We start from the raw sequence: 14891 nt of genomic DNA on the forward strand, positions 1-14891 counted from the left end.
GAAAAATAGACTTGACCTCAGCAAGATGAAGTACTCTGTCATGTGGGTGCAAATATTGGCAGGGAGAGGATGGAGGCCCTTTTGATGCAGTAGAGATTAATATCTCATTGAGGGCACTGTGGGACTAGTCTTAGTGTTTATTTATAATAGCTTTTTGTCCTTCATCTACTTACTAGTCTATGGTTTTCATAAGAAACTTCAGAGCCTAAGCTTCAGGCTCTTGTTTTTGTAGCTGGGATTGAACTTTATTGCCACTATATCCTGTTTAAACTGTGCACACTGATCATAAAAATGCAATTTAAAAAATCCCTGAACTTACGAAACCACCCCAAAACCCACCCACCACCCATGGTTAGTGAGTGTGCTCCTCCCTCCTGGTGGAGATTCTGGGGCTGCTCAACTGAAACTGCCTGAAACTGGGGACAGTAGGGCTTGTTCTTAGTTCAAAGGCTCCATTTGTCACTGTTTCTGACTGAAAGGTTACTGTGTCTTTACAAAGCCTTGACAGTGAAGTCAGACTCCTGATACTTCCATCACAACAAATTGAAAGTGGATACTTGCTCATTAATGCTACATCCTAATGCAGAAGGCTGACTTGCTTTGAAAGCCTTCCCAATACTGTAAGAATACTAAATTTTCTCATTTTAGTATTGATTGAAAAGAAGCCTCACATACCCTGTTTTTTTTAAGGAACAGAAGCTTCCTCACTTCCTTGTAAAAAGTGAAAATAGTAGAATTAATTACCACTAATGAGAAACAGATGTACTGGAGACCATTGAAACTTGATGTTCTTAAGAGAAAGATTGGATTGATTTAGGCCTGTCTAATTTGAATTAAAGAAAAAAAAGCCGGCACCAGAAAAACCTTCCAAAAAACCAAGAAAGGGATGGATAAATTCTAAATAATAAAAAACTTGTATAAAATGCTTTGAAAATTTTAGTTCCTGTTATTCTATGTATGTTTAAGAATTCTTTCATTTTATTTAGTAGCCAAACATGTGTGTTGTCGTGGTGAATGAGAGACAGAACGTGAAAAATGTTTCTATTGTCCAAGTTGAAAATAGCACAGAAAGCAAAGTTTAAGCAGGGTAAAGTATGATATTAAAACTGATTTTCTTTCCCCCACTGTGGGATCTTGATAATGTCGGTCTTTGAGATCCCATAGATGCAATTCCCCTCTCCAGGGCAACGGATGCACACACACAAACATAGTGGCTTGGACAACATGTTTAGTGAATGAGGATGTTGGAAAATGTTCTCGGTCAAACTTCTCAACATGCAGCTGAAGAACTGTCCGTAATTGTTAAGATTGAGAGTGCTATTAATTGAAATACAATAGGCTTGAGCTATTTCTGCCTTATATTGTGCCTAATTTAGTCTTGTCTTTCAGCCAGCGAATGTTGAATTTTGCAGTGCTTAACCTCTACAGCAGCACCAGAATTAACATCGTCCACATTTTGTGCACCCTGTGTAGCTCCATTACTTGTAAAGGGCCTTGTCATTTTCTGTGCTCTGTAGAGGCTCTCAGAAGTTCAGGGAACAGTCACACTTTCCTTGAAATAGATGGTAGATAATAGATAATTGCAATGATTTCATGTGGTGTGGGCTGACACTTAATTACTCTCGTGTCATGTCCCATTGTACCTCCTCGCTTCTTCCAGGTGGGCGGTATCCAACAGAGAGATGCTCATGGCACAGAACAGTTCGTTGGAATTTAAACTGCACAGATTATATTTCATTAGTTTATTGATGGGTGGAACAGCAAATCAAAGAGAAGCACTTCAGTATGCGAAAAACTTCCAGCCGTTCGCCCTAAATCATCAGAAAGGTAAATTTTTGGTCACATTAAGGGGATTTAAAGCACTGGGATATGGCACCTTGTAGTAAGATATAAATCATGTTCCAAATATGTTTTACTCCATTATTTTCAGCTTGTTAAAGGCTTCTTCTTTTTGTATTTAACATGTATAACCCAAATCCTTACATTTTGAGTTATCTTCTTTTTTTCTTCAAGAGAGCACAAAAATAATATCTGAATGTTTGCACATTTGCGTAAATTTAAGGTTTTTGACTCTTCAAATAAAATGTAGATTACATCCAGAATAGGCCTGCTGCCAGAGTAAAGTGCTAAAAATGCAGAGGAATGTTCTTGGAATAGTCATCTGCTATTTTCTGCTGCATGGGGTAATACAAAGAGAAATTAAACTTTTGGAAAATGGAGAACATGTGAGTTAAATGAACCATCTCAAGCTGAATCCATGAAAGCCTATTTTTTAGGGTACTGTGTGTGTCAGAAAGCTTACAAAAAGTAAACCTGCTAGAAGCAAATTCCCAGGCAGCACACCCTGGCAACTCCCCCGTCAGTCCTTAGTGGAGCGGAGCTCTCCTGGCAGTGGTGGCTGTAATTGTGCTTTGTAGAGGTGAGGCTGTGTGCTGTTGATCCGGTGTATCTGCCTGTTTTCCATGTGAAAGCTGGAGCCACAAGCTTTTGTTTGTTGCACAAACTCTGCTGTTCCTGGTCCCTCCCAGATATCCAGGTTCTGATGGGCAGCCTGGTGTACCTGCGGCAAGGCATCGAGAACTCCCCTTACGTTCACCTCTTGGATGCAAACCAGTGGGCTGACATCTGTGACATCTTCACAAGGGATGCCTGTGCTCTCCTGGGCCTCTCAGTTGAATCCCCTCTCAGTGTTAGGTATGCTGCTTTTCTCTTGCTTTTGAGACCAGGTACTTTGTGGTTTGGTTCCTATTTCTTGTTAAGGACAAAAGAAGTGGCTCTTAAGTTAGTCTCATCTAGCTTACATTAAATACAGGGTATCTGCAAAGATTAATAACCAGAGGTTCCTGTGTGCTGGGCTTCACCCTGCACCACTGCAGCTCAAGAGGAAGCATTCCTGGGTGAAATTTATCTTCCATAGTTCAGACATAAGTGCGAAAGATGAGGATGGCAATCAACCAGTTATTCCCACAGCAAATGTGTGACAACTGTCCCTGCTGTTTAACTGAAAAATAACCCCAAAAACGTGGCCATGATTACATCAGCATTTGATAATTTTGGTTTTTAATCCACACATTACTGGTCTTCTTAGAAGAATGTTTAAGAGTTATGTTGTGGTTTCAGCTGCTAAAATTTCTAAACTGTCTGCTGAGCCTCATTTGCAAAGAAGAAAGAGGCACTTTTAAGCTCAGTAGCTAATCTGACAAAATGCAAATCTGTAGGAGGCTTGGAAATATGAAGAAAACCCAACCTAATCTCTTTGGAGCTTCTCTGAAGATAAAACAGATCAGCTGCTATTCAGCCTTTGCATGTCAATTCCCCCAATACATTCCCCTGATGTTCTCATTTTCATTTCAGATGTTAAAGTGAAAATAATTTATATGTATCTTTCTAGGCTGGATTTGGTACTTAACAGAAGCTTCACTGCTTCCTCTTTTTGTTTTTGGTTTTTTTGTTTTGGGATTTTTTTTTCCCTGTTTCCATTCACTGTTGTTAGACTTCTGTGCTTGGTTTAGAGCTCGCCTTCTGCTTTTCCTGTTTGTACCTGTCACAAAATACAACAGAAACAACAAAAAGGGAGCACTTCAGACTAATTGTTTTTCTACAATAAACTTTCAAGTTTCAGTTTGAGAGTTTTAGATGTATCTAGAGCTTAAATCTCTGGTTTTTACTTTCATCTTCCTCTGGTTTCATTCAAGTTAGCAGCAGTCCTTTAGATTTTCATTGCTCATGCACTGGTGCTCCAATGCAGTTTTCAGTGCAAATGGCCAAGAGATTTTCGGTGAAGTGGAAAATCCCTGTTACTGATGTTTGGAGTGGTTGGATATTTGCTCTGCTCCTGGTGTGGAACTGATTGTGCTGAAATGTATTTACTATATAGGTGGTATTGATGCTCTTATCATAAACAAGACTGTTCTAAATTGGTGTGACCTTGGAGTGCTGCAGATCCTTTAGGAATTAAACAAGCTTGAAGTGAAATCCCTGCTATAAAATACTTTGCTTACTACAACATTAGTAGTGGGCACTTTTTTAATGCTGATTGGCTTCTCCAGTATTTATCTAATCCTGTACAGGCCTCATGGTCTGACTTAGTGTGGAGACAGTGGAAAAACTCTAGTGTTATGGAGGTTGTGGTTCAGGGTCTTGAAGGACTACAGGAATTTGAATTTACTATTTACTTGAGTTTTTATACTCTGAAAGGACTCTTCAGAGATGTTTTCACACAAATACTATTTGTCTAAACTTTTCACAGGGTTAACACAAGTTACACTCAGGGCTGAAATAACAAAAAAGCAAAGTGTAAAGGTTAAAATGGCCAGTTGGAGATGAGATATATAATTTATTTATACATATATGTATATATATTTTAGCTTAGGCAAGAGATCCACAGGTTTCAGGCAGAGGAAGGGCATGACTTATGTAGACAATAAAACTTGCACAAAGAGTAAAATAATCTGCCAAGCAAACAGAGCAGGCTGATACCAAGGTCAAATCCTGTTTCTGTTGCTGGCGATTTGCAGTACTGTCATTAGACTTAAACTCATCAAATCATCTGTTAACTTGTGGAAACTGTGTCATACTCTCTTTTGTAACACACTGAAGTATTTCCAAATAATGTGCTAAATTCTGGTAGTGGGTAAATCCCAGAGGAGGCTGAACTGTTTGTTGGGACACAGACTTTGGGCAGTTTTATACTGCTGTTCTTATCACAAGCCCTGGTTTCCTTCCTTCCCTTACCTACCTGTTTTTTCTACATTTCTTTTCTTGGTTTAAGGTAAAAGTGGAAAGACATGTTTCTTTACATGGTAATTATGTGTGATTAAAGGATTATGGGTTGTGTGTATGCGTGGGTTACATGGAAACTCTTAGGCTGCACGTACTCTACCATAGCTGAGAGCAACCAAACTAATGTGATGTCTTCTTCCTGTACAGCTCAAAATCAAATCAAAGTAGGTGGTAGAAGAAATCAATTAATTATAAGACTCAGAGGAGTGATTAACTGTTGTTTTCTGTCCAGAATGTAGTACCTGAGGGCCCCAGCCTAAAATACAGGATAACTGATAACCTGCCCCAAAACTCTTGCTGGTCTGTACTTCTAAGCTCCCTCCAAGTAGAACAAAATGTGAATGAAAAAATACAAAACCCATGTGTCCCAGTTAACCTTTAAAGTAGAAATGTGAAAAATGGTCTCCTAACATGCACCTTGTAGTAATGTGTCCTTTTTCTGCAGTTTTTCGGCAGGTTGTGTAGCATTACCAGCTCTAATTAATATCAAGGCAGTAATTGAGCAAAGGCAGTGCACAGGGGTTTGGAACCAGAAGGACGAACTCCCGGTGAGTTGATGCTGAGCTGTCCCAGGGCAGGTTTCTAACAGCAAAATGCTGTTCTCAGGTTTCTTTTGTGCTGCATGTTATGGGATGTTTTATGTGGCCACCACCTCCAGCAGCTCTGGGGCTTGTGGCTCTCTGCTGCCCAGGGCCCTGGGGCTCACAGATAACCCCACACACCCAGACACTGACCCAACTGGCCACACAGGCTGCCGCAGACACAGCACTGCCCTCAGCAGCTCCCACGCAGGACTTGCACAAAACACAAGTACAGTCAGCCCAGATCCCTTCCTTCTCCTTGGCTGGAAGTGATTGACATTCACCAGTAAAAGCACAACTCCAGATTCACAGGTAAACACCTGCCCATAGGTCCTCAATCACAGCATGGCCCTTCTAGCCCCTTTTACACCCTTTTCCAGCTGTTCCTTCCCAGTCCCCTTCCCCTGCACTTTTCTCTTGCAGTTTGTATACTTCTACTGGCCCCCTCTCCTCAGAGACCCTCAGGTTTAGATTCCTGTCTGTTGCAAAGTCCGGGTTTGGTTGCAGTTTCTTGATGACCTCTCAGTGTAGCCGTGAAGGTTGTTTCTTGTTTTTGTCTCCATTCTTTTTGTCTGTCAGGTTTGTACCTCTCAGTTTTGTTTGCTGCTCCCCCTTTCGCTTGTTATCCCCTTTTGCATTGCAAAGGTCTTTGATAAATGACCTTAAAGAAAATGATGCTCTCACCTTCCACTTACCCAGAGATGTTTCTGTATAACTGGAAAGAAAATAGATCCCACAGAGAAACATTCACTTCCCCTAGCTAGGCTTGAGCTCAGTCCAGAGCTTGCATTGCACTGGCTCTTTATCAGGCAGACAGGAGATGAAAGAATTAGTGCTGCATCTGGGGACATGGGGATTGGGATCCAGTGCATTATGCTTCCAGCACATCTCATTTATATCAGTTGAAATGAAGTTCAGTTGTTACGAAACCCCCATTTCCCTTTATAGCTCTTACCGAGCGAGTGCAGCTCTCCAGTGACCTGCTCCTGATTTGGAAAGGAAACTTATTTAGTGCAAACTGGGCATGAACTGAGTTAGCCTCTTCGACTGCAGCTGGAAGAGATTCATTTATAGAGTATGGATGAGTGCTGAGTTTTCTCCCAGCTGTGTTTTCTGTAATGCTGAGAGTGTAACCTCCAAGCGTGGCAGATTTCTGCTGTGCTGTCCAGCCAGGAATGAATAGCTAGGGAGCATTTGGAAAAAGATTGGTGTCCCATGCAAATAAGTTAATAATACACATGTGTCTTCTTGCATTTTCTAAACTGAAAGGTCTCTAGTGTGTTCTGCTAAGGCAGTATGGGGGTGGGAAACTTTACTTTCATGGTGCAAAGACAGATTAAGTAGCATGAAAAGGTCGCATTGTCAGGTTTTGTTGAAGGTTAAGCTTTTGGAACAGAGGACTGGTCAGAGCCAGGTGCTTTAGGTACACAAGCTGTAATTTTTGCAGTTCTCTGTTAATTACTGAAGCCACAGCCCTGTTCTTCTCTGTTACATGTCCCTTTCTGAAATAATTTTGTCCTTATGGCAAGAGTTGTGCTGCGCAAGTATCTTCTATGTTGGTACTGAAAATTAGTGATTCTGATACACTTTATTATTCACATGACATGAAGGTGTTGGCAGAGCCTTTCAAGAAGCTGTAGGACATGAACAGAGTCAATCCAAGGGTTTTTTCTCTTTTAAAATTTCCCCCTAAAATGAAATCTATAAGCTACATTTTATTTCCTGGCCAGTAATTTCCAGAAAGTCTTGTTGGGTCACCAGCTCAGTTTTCCTGCCAGGGCATAGATCTGCAACAAAATTTGGACTTGTTCCTTGGCAGAATATGCTGTTTTGTTGTTACTCCCCATCCCCAACATAAATCACCATTTTAAGATCACAATTAAGTATTTTTGGGTGGGAAATTGCCAGGCATCCACACATTGGATTTTGTTGCTTTTACAGCTGAATTGTGAAATCTGTTAAGTAAGGGCCATGACCTAAAGGGATAATTATCTGGAAATGTAATTTCCCAAGATAAATTTTTATGTTAATTTCTTTCACAGATTGAAGTGGACCTCGGTAAAAAGTGCTGGTATCATTCAATATTTGCCTGTCCCATTCTTCGTCAGCAAACAACAGATAATAATCCACCTATGAAATTAGTCTGTGGTCATATTATATCAAGAGATGCTTTGAATAAAATGTTTAATGGCAGCAAGTAAGTACCATTCTTTTATTTCAAGCAACATATACACAAGGTCTAATCTTAAAACTAGAATGCTGTGTTTTGGGAAAACTGAGTCCATAATTATGTTATTGGTGGAAGCATGTTAATCTTGGAGAATGGCTTAAAAGCTGGAAAAGCTGGGCTGAGGCACTGGAGAAAAGCATAAATAAACACTCTGATGTTGTTGAAAGTGAGCTTGCGTGAAGGAATGCAGTGAGCAGAGTAATTTTTCACGTTGTAACCACCATTGTGTTGTCTTAAATTCAAACTGGAAGGCTTTACACACAGCTTTTCCTTAGGAACAAGGTTAGTAATGCTTGAAAAATCTCTTAAAAAAATAAAATCAAACCTCTGGGGGAAATATGGCTTAGTAATTGAGCAAGAAGGGGGATTATAACTGGAAATACTCCTCCTTAGACATCTGTGGGGTGCTTCAGGCTTTTGGGAAGCAGGAAACAGGAGAAAGAAAGCTATACAGATTTTCTTGAGGAAGAACAGTGGTTATTTGGATTGAATATATACAGCTTCTGTGGAGGCTGTCAGCTTAATTTAGAGCTGTAAGTCATTCTGGGAAATCCAGTGTGAAAGTAAGTGAGGCTATGAATGAAAATATCAAGTGATGTTTGCATTCTGTGCCCTGTTAGAAAAGCCTTAAGGGATGCCTTTGTGGGTGATTTTGGGTGACTTTAGCCATTTTAAGCAGTAAAGTTGCTGCTACATTGTTCCTGTCCCTGATCACTCAGTCCCGATGCTTTCATTGACCAGCTTTAGTGACAGCACAGCTCTGATGGTATTAACTTGGGGTGGGGGGAGAAGGTAAAGTACCCAAATGTATGAGATGGGGGGCAAAATGGATCAATGCTTCAAAAAATCCCTATTTGTTTAAAAAGAAAAAATATTGTAAGCAGGTATGATTGTATCAGTGGAGACCTCAACAGGGAGATCCTTCAGTTATAGCCTGCCAGAGCTGGTCTAAGTGGGTTGGAAAATGACAGCATTTTGGGAACCAGACAGTAAAATGAACTGGATATTGAGGAAGTCACAGTGGAAAGCTACCAGCTGATTTAAAATTACTGCAGGGCCAGGCTGGATGGGGCTCCAGGCAACCTGGTCGAGTGGAAAGTGTCCCTGCCCATGGCAGCAGGGTTGGAACGAGATGGTCCTTAATGTCCCTTCCAACCCAAACCATTCTGTGATTCTAAAATGCAACAAGTGAATACAGAAGTAGAAATTATAACTACAAAGAAATTGCTCTTTATGATTAATCTAATAATTCAGGGGCTTGTGGGTGAAAGATGAAAAAGATTATAACTAGAAGGAAAAGCATGGTAAGTCCTCTCTCAGCTAAAGGTGACTTTCAGTGGAGCTGAGTAAAGTGTTGTGGCTTAAAGAGTGCAGTTGTTTCATGCTACAGGGGGAAAACTCAATACCTTTAATGCTCTGTTGTCACACATTGCCCCAATTCTAACACGTTGTCTTTGTCCCCAGATTAAAATGCCCCTATTGTCCAATGGAACAGAGCCCTGGAGATGCCAAACAGATATTTTTCTGAAGAAAAGTTTCATTATGCAGTTTGTAAGTGACACTCTGGATTTCAGGTGCATTTCAGGAGAATTAAAACACACTTGTTCCCTTTTATGCAGCAGACTGAGGACTCCTATGTTTGTATAAGATAATGCTACAGAAACTTTGCCAACATTTAGTAAATACATACCAAGTGGAAATGCTACAGAAATATTACCATAGGGCTTTACTATACTCTTGGTCTCCATACCTGATCAAGTTACTACACCAGCAGTTGTCATTCAATGCAGGTTTTTGTACTTAATTATATGGTGACTTTTTACTTTTTAGAAGCAGAAATTGATCACCCCCATTTGTTTAATATTCTTCCTGCTATTATTCTATCATTTTACTGATAACTGTCATCTTAGAGAATGTTTGTGGACAAAGTTTTATTTCCTGTAATGTGTACATAATTAAAGGTCAATACTTCAGAAAAAAAAAAGTTTGATAAATTGAATAGTCGTTATAAAACTAATTTGTATTTTTTTCGCTGAAAATGCTGTGATATATTCTGAGTTTTTCTTTCAAACATTTTTTCAACTTTTACCTAGAATTCAAAGTAAATGTGCATATATATAAAGTATATAAAATATATAGCCCCAAGGGGCTACCTGTTAAAATCCATCACTAATTTATAAGGGTGATGTGTGGCTAAATTACTACTGGGGCAGAGAGGGAGTAGGAAATCCTGTTCCTCTGGTTTCACGATCGAGAAGTGTTTGTGTAAGAGAACATTCAATAAATTCTGAAGTGGAAATGCTTTTAGTCGATGACATTTGCTCTCTGGCCTTTGTAGTCATGTTCTTTGAACTTTGTATTCAGGATTAGGCTATAAACGTCATGTTGCTGTATAGTTTAATAGTCATTATAGTGTGCTATTTATAAACAGTTATCAAAACCAAATAAATTGTAGAAGTATTCATTGTTAAATGGGGGGAAAAGCATGTTCTGATGCAATCTACTGATCATGACTCTGCACTTGGCAGAACTGGGCCCTACATCATATATTAGGAGGTAGCAAGTTTTCTGTAGCTTGAGAACACTTTGCTTCTAGCCTTGTTTTTGTAGTAGAATATTACTGCCATTGCCACTTTTTCTGCTAAATTTGTCATATTGTTGACTAGGTAAATTTGTACTCATAAAGGAGATGTAGATCACGGCAGTTAAATCTTTTTTAGTGTGCATATATTTGTATTTATTGCACTGTCCTATAGTAGGGCAAAGCAGCCATAAGGCATGCAAAGCTACATGTAAAATTATATTTCTGTATTGTGTAGTTAAAAAACAACAACCAACCAACCCCGAGCTTGTCTGGTTGAACACTGACACACTGGTTGAATGCACTAGCACAATGCACTACAGAGAAGACCGTCTTTGGGAAATCTACACCTTTTGAATTTGTCTGTCACCTGTCTGGAGAGACTGAGTCGGACTCTTATGGGAGCAGTGACAATGGACAAACCTACAGAGGCATTATAAAATGAGGAGCGAGTCAAGGCACACAAATTTTAAACTTCAGATGTGTTTGATACATGTGAAAAAATACTGGTGTGTGATTTTCTGCAAAACCTCATTGTATTCACACTGAGTTCCAAACAGCCGCGTTACCAAGTGGTAAAATCAACAATAAACGGGTGAGGATATTATTTTCCATGTAGGTTTCCTAGTCTTGCTGAAATTGCTTTTAATATTTTCTTTTGACTGGAACTGCTTAATGCTTTGGATCTCTATGAAATGGCATATGAAGTAATTAAAAACTCAGCAAACCCAACCAATAATAACAAACCCCCTCACAACCAGCCTGAAGTATGAGTGCTGCTGTATCTTTCTCTCTTACACTGATGGTATTTTGGCACTGGCGTGAACACCAGTAAATGTTGATAGCTTAGAGTCCAAGAATAGAACAGTTGTTAAACGGAAATAAGGTACAAATTCACCTTAGGTATTAAATACCACTTCACTAGTGCATGTTATAGATCCATAGCTAATTCAAAAACTCAGCTGTTTTCACCAGATCATTGCCATTCTTTTCCTATCTGCCTCTATGTTGACTCAAAAGTCCTTGCCTGCAGTTGTGCAGCTCCACCAACAGATGATGCTCACGGTTCAGTGTTGAGAGCCTGTGTGCTCACCCTAACTGGAGGCTGTGCTGGGCATTTGGGAAGCAGTTCTGCAGTTTGGTTGGCACATTTTGCCCTGTGATGTGGGTTCTCTCCTGCCTGATACACTTCTGGTAACTGGAGAAAGTACTTGCAGGGGAAAAGTGAATAAAACCCTGTGGTTTTCATACTTAAAATATTGTTGGCACCTGATGTGCATTGTCTGTAACAGGGGGTGGGAGTATCCACAGTAAAAAAAGTGTTGGATGTTGAAGCTACAGTGGTATCTGAGATCTGTCTCCATTACACTTTTGGACCAGGTTGTGAAGCCTTTAACTAGTCCCTAAACTAGCCCTGTGTGCCCCAAGAGTTTTTTAGTGCTGCAGGATGGGAGTAAAGACATTCAGCATGTTTGTATCTGTATCCAGATCACTGTGTCACTCCTTGGACTGTACAGGACTTGATATAAGCATGGTCAAAAAATTCTTGGCTGATGCTTCTCCTCTTTGCAAACTGTGTCAGAACAGCAGCTCTGTGGCAGCAAGTGCACTGGTTAGTGGTGTGGATGGGCATCAAGCCAAGAATTTTTTGACCATGCTTATATCAAGTTTAACTTCTGGGTGCTCTGAAAGGAATGGATGTTTATAAACTTGTTTTTTTGTAGCAGCAGCTTATTTGTAGTGTTAGTTCAATGTCTATTAATAGACTTGAGTTTTAATTTTTGTAAATGCCTTTAATAGGAAATGTATTGTGATGTGTTCTTGTGGGGTTTCGAGTCTGACTTGTGTTATAAAGCATTATCAAAACTTAAAAAGAGTAGAAAGTGAATTAGTATATAGCCTTTTTAAGCTTCAAAGGTTTTGTTCCTTTTTGGCTGTCATTAACACAAAGTTCATGTCCTCACCTCCTGTTAGCACTCTCGATGTGCAGCTGCTCTCTGAAGTATTTCTTAATTAAGTCTTTTCCTGCTGTGACCTCAGCACTGCACATTGCAACTAGACATGGATGAGCTAGCAATCTTCCCTCCTAAAATGAGTGTTCCTCAATGGAAACACTGTATTGATTTCAGTCTTCTTTCTGTCCGGTTAATTTTGTGGAGAAACTGAAGTGGATGCTGTGTGTTACCAGTAATGAGTCAGAGCTTCTGATCCCTGGTAGCTTAGAACTGTCTCCATCCTGTTGCTTTGAATCTTTCTTCTTGACACTTTACAGGATGGCTGCTGCTAAAATTCAAGGTTGGAGTTACCACTCGGAGCCAACTTGCCAAGTTAAAGGCAGTAAGTTTGGGTTAGATTTTCCTTGCAAGGTTTGTTTGCCCACTGCAAGATACAGTTTTTCTTTCTGTGCTTATCACTTCAGAGGTTGATTTGTCTCTTGGGCAGGGAGGGATATAATGCTCTTTAATACATCCCAGTTCTTACTATTTTCCTTTTGTGAATAAGAGAAATAGGAAAAGAAGCTTTGAGTACCAGAGAAAAAAATAAAAGTGGCAGCAATGATTTGTAGTGAGTAACACTGTAACGTGGTGTTACATCACTACTCTGAATTTAATTCAAGTGTTAGTATGTAAAAAGGAAGAGTGTTTTACAAAAATGTATATATGTGAGATGAGAGTGACTTAATCTTTCTCTGTGACTTCAAGTTTGCATTAAATTAGCAGTCCTGCAGAGAAATACGGAAACTGGAGTTGTTTACGGCCTCTTACAAGCTCTTACTGAGTCCTGCTGGGCCTATATGTAGGAACTGGTGTTTTGGATCACATTAACTTGAACTAATTTTTACAGGACAGCTGTATCTATGTATTCAAATGCAAAAGCCCTGGAAGTATCCAGTTCCTATTTCACTTCAGAACTTCTCACTTTCTAGAGGGTGTTGTAGAACAGCAGTGCAGACTGGCACAGAGACTTAGTGCTTTGCTGCAGACTCAGAAGCTGGTGGGTGCTGTGACCTGGGCTGCAGTGAGCAAACTTTCCCTGAGTTCAGCAGTTGTAAAAGGAGATCCCCTTTTCTCCTGCATTTCCTCTGCCTTGTGTTTATTTTCAGACCTGGTGGCACTGCTCTTGGTTTCCTCCTTCTTACTGTCAGGTTATGGCTGTAACTTTTCCTTTACTTTGCTAAAGAAACAAGGGGTTGGGGAAGGTGCAAATAATGCACCTTGAATGCTCCATTCAAGTCTTGAGCATTATCCATGAGACATTTGCCTGGGGGGAGAGGAAATAAATATATGAACATAGCTATTTTGACTGACAGTTTTTTCCCCTCAGAACTGAGAGTAAATTCAGTATTTTGCAAGGTTTCTAAGTTGCCTGGGAGGTTTCCAGGAATGTGGAACACAAACAGATGTGATTGATCTCCCATGACAAAAATTTACATGTAGTCAATTTATTCAGCACAAATCAGGATGGGAATCAGCAATGATCAGAATGGATAGGTTGTGCTGATCCTGCATGTCAAACAGATTTGATGTCAGATGAATCAGAAGAAAGAAACCTACTTACGGGAAGGTTGTGTTTCACTGCCTATTTACTGTTCTTCCACGGGCTTTTGTACTTTTTTTCCTTGCCTAAATCTGCTTTTCTGTGTTGAATGCTGCAGAAACAGCACCAAGGGTATGGTTCCAAGCACTTGCACAAAATGCACCACAGAATTAGTCTGAGGAGTCTGGGTGGAGTTTAGGTGCCTTCCCTGTGGAGGTCATCTGTCAAATACAGGCTTGAACAGACAAAGTGACTTTAACTGACCCGTCCAGTTACTGGCTCTGGTGGGGTCATCTTGGCTGTATTATGTATCTGGAGCTTATTTATCAAAATCCGTGCTCACTCAGAAAAGTTCACTGAGTAAGTGAAGCCGTGGATGGGGTAGAACCAGGGGTTTATCAATAAATTCTGGATGCTCTGTTTTGGGGGCATCTGATGCCTGCCTTATCTTCATAGGCTTTCAGTGACCATCTTGTACTCTTTTTTCCTTTATTAGTTGAGGTTGTGCTTAGGTTGTGCAACAGCTCTTGCTCTCCCCACCATTAAGTGTTAACTCCTGGGTTGTTTGTCTGTAGCCCATCAGATTCTGAGAGTTTTGAGCTACTCCATTATTAGTATAGAGCAAGTGTGCAATTAGGTAACCATCAAGCTCTGAACAAATGTATTCCTTCTGCTCCTCTTTGAAAGTCATTCTTTATGCCAGGCTCCAGTTTGCTTTGTGTCAGCCTGTAGCGGCTTCCAGCCTTTGCCTCTGCACCCTGCTCTGTCTCCTTTTTGTGGAACTAGAACCTCTTCCATATGCTGTAAGCAAAAAGCTGTCTGGTGTCTAGGGCCTGTCCAACAGCAGCTTCCTGCATGCACAAGCAAGCACCCTTGAGCTGCTTCTCTGGACTCCAGTGCAGCCAGTCCTCCTCTTTTTATTAGTAGCAAGCAGCAGTCCAGGCTCCTTGCCCAGACATTGCCACTCGACCACAAACCCAGCCAGTCTGCTCTGAACTTGCATGATTTGCTAGAGGTGTATGCATGCAGGGCTGGAGTTGCTCTTGGGACTTTCCCTTCTCACTGCTGCACTTATATTTGCAATTGCTTCTTAACATTTTAGTGCAAAAGATGTGGGTTTGGTTTTGCCTTCTACTGGTACCTTATTAGTAGGGGTGCAAAGGTCTTCTAAAGAAAATCC

At 40.4% G+C, this 14891-nt stretch overlaps 1 protein-coding gene across 3 annotated transcripts in view; it reads left to right on the forward strand.

Annotated features, from left to right (window-relative positions):
• The window catches only part of RMND5A (required for meiotic nuclear division 5 homolog A), a 52576-nt gene that overhangs the window by 14548 nt on the left and 23137 nt on the right, over nt 1–14891 (forward strand). Inside the window, exons 5-10 of one of the 3 annotated variants that reach the window (XM_082281965.1) lie at nt 1661–1827; nt 2529–2694; nt 5228–5330; nt 7406–7560; nt 9058–9144; nt 10413–10792. In XM_082281965.1, the coding sequence (XP_082138091.1) occupies nt 1661–1827; nt 2529–2694; nt 5228–5330; nt 7406–7560; nt 9058–9121 (655 nt within the window). In that variant the 3' untranslated portion in view covers nt 9122–9144; nt 10413–10792. Of the gene's footprint in view, nt 1–1660; nt 1828–2528; nt 2695–5227; nt 5331–7405; nt 7561–9057; nt 10793–14891 lie in introns of those variants that run through there. The other 2 variants (XM_082281966.1, XM_082281964.1) reach the window with 2 other exon arrangements.

The sequence above is a fragment of the Coloeus monedula genome (genome assembly GCF_965178545.1).
Source record: "Coloeus monedula genome assembly, chromosome: 5".
NCBI lineage: Eukaryota > Metazoa > Chordata > Aves > Passeriformes > Corvidae > Coloeus > Coloeus monedula.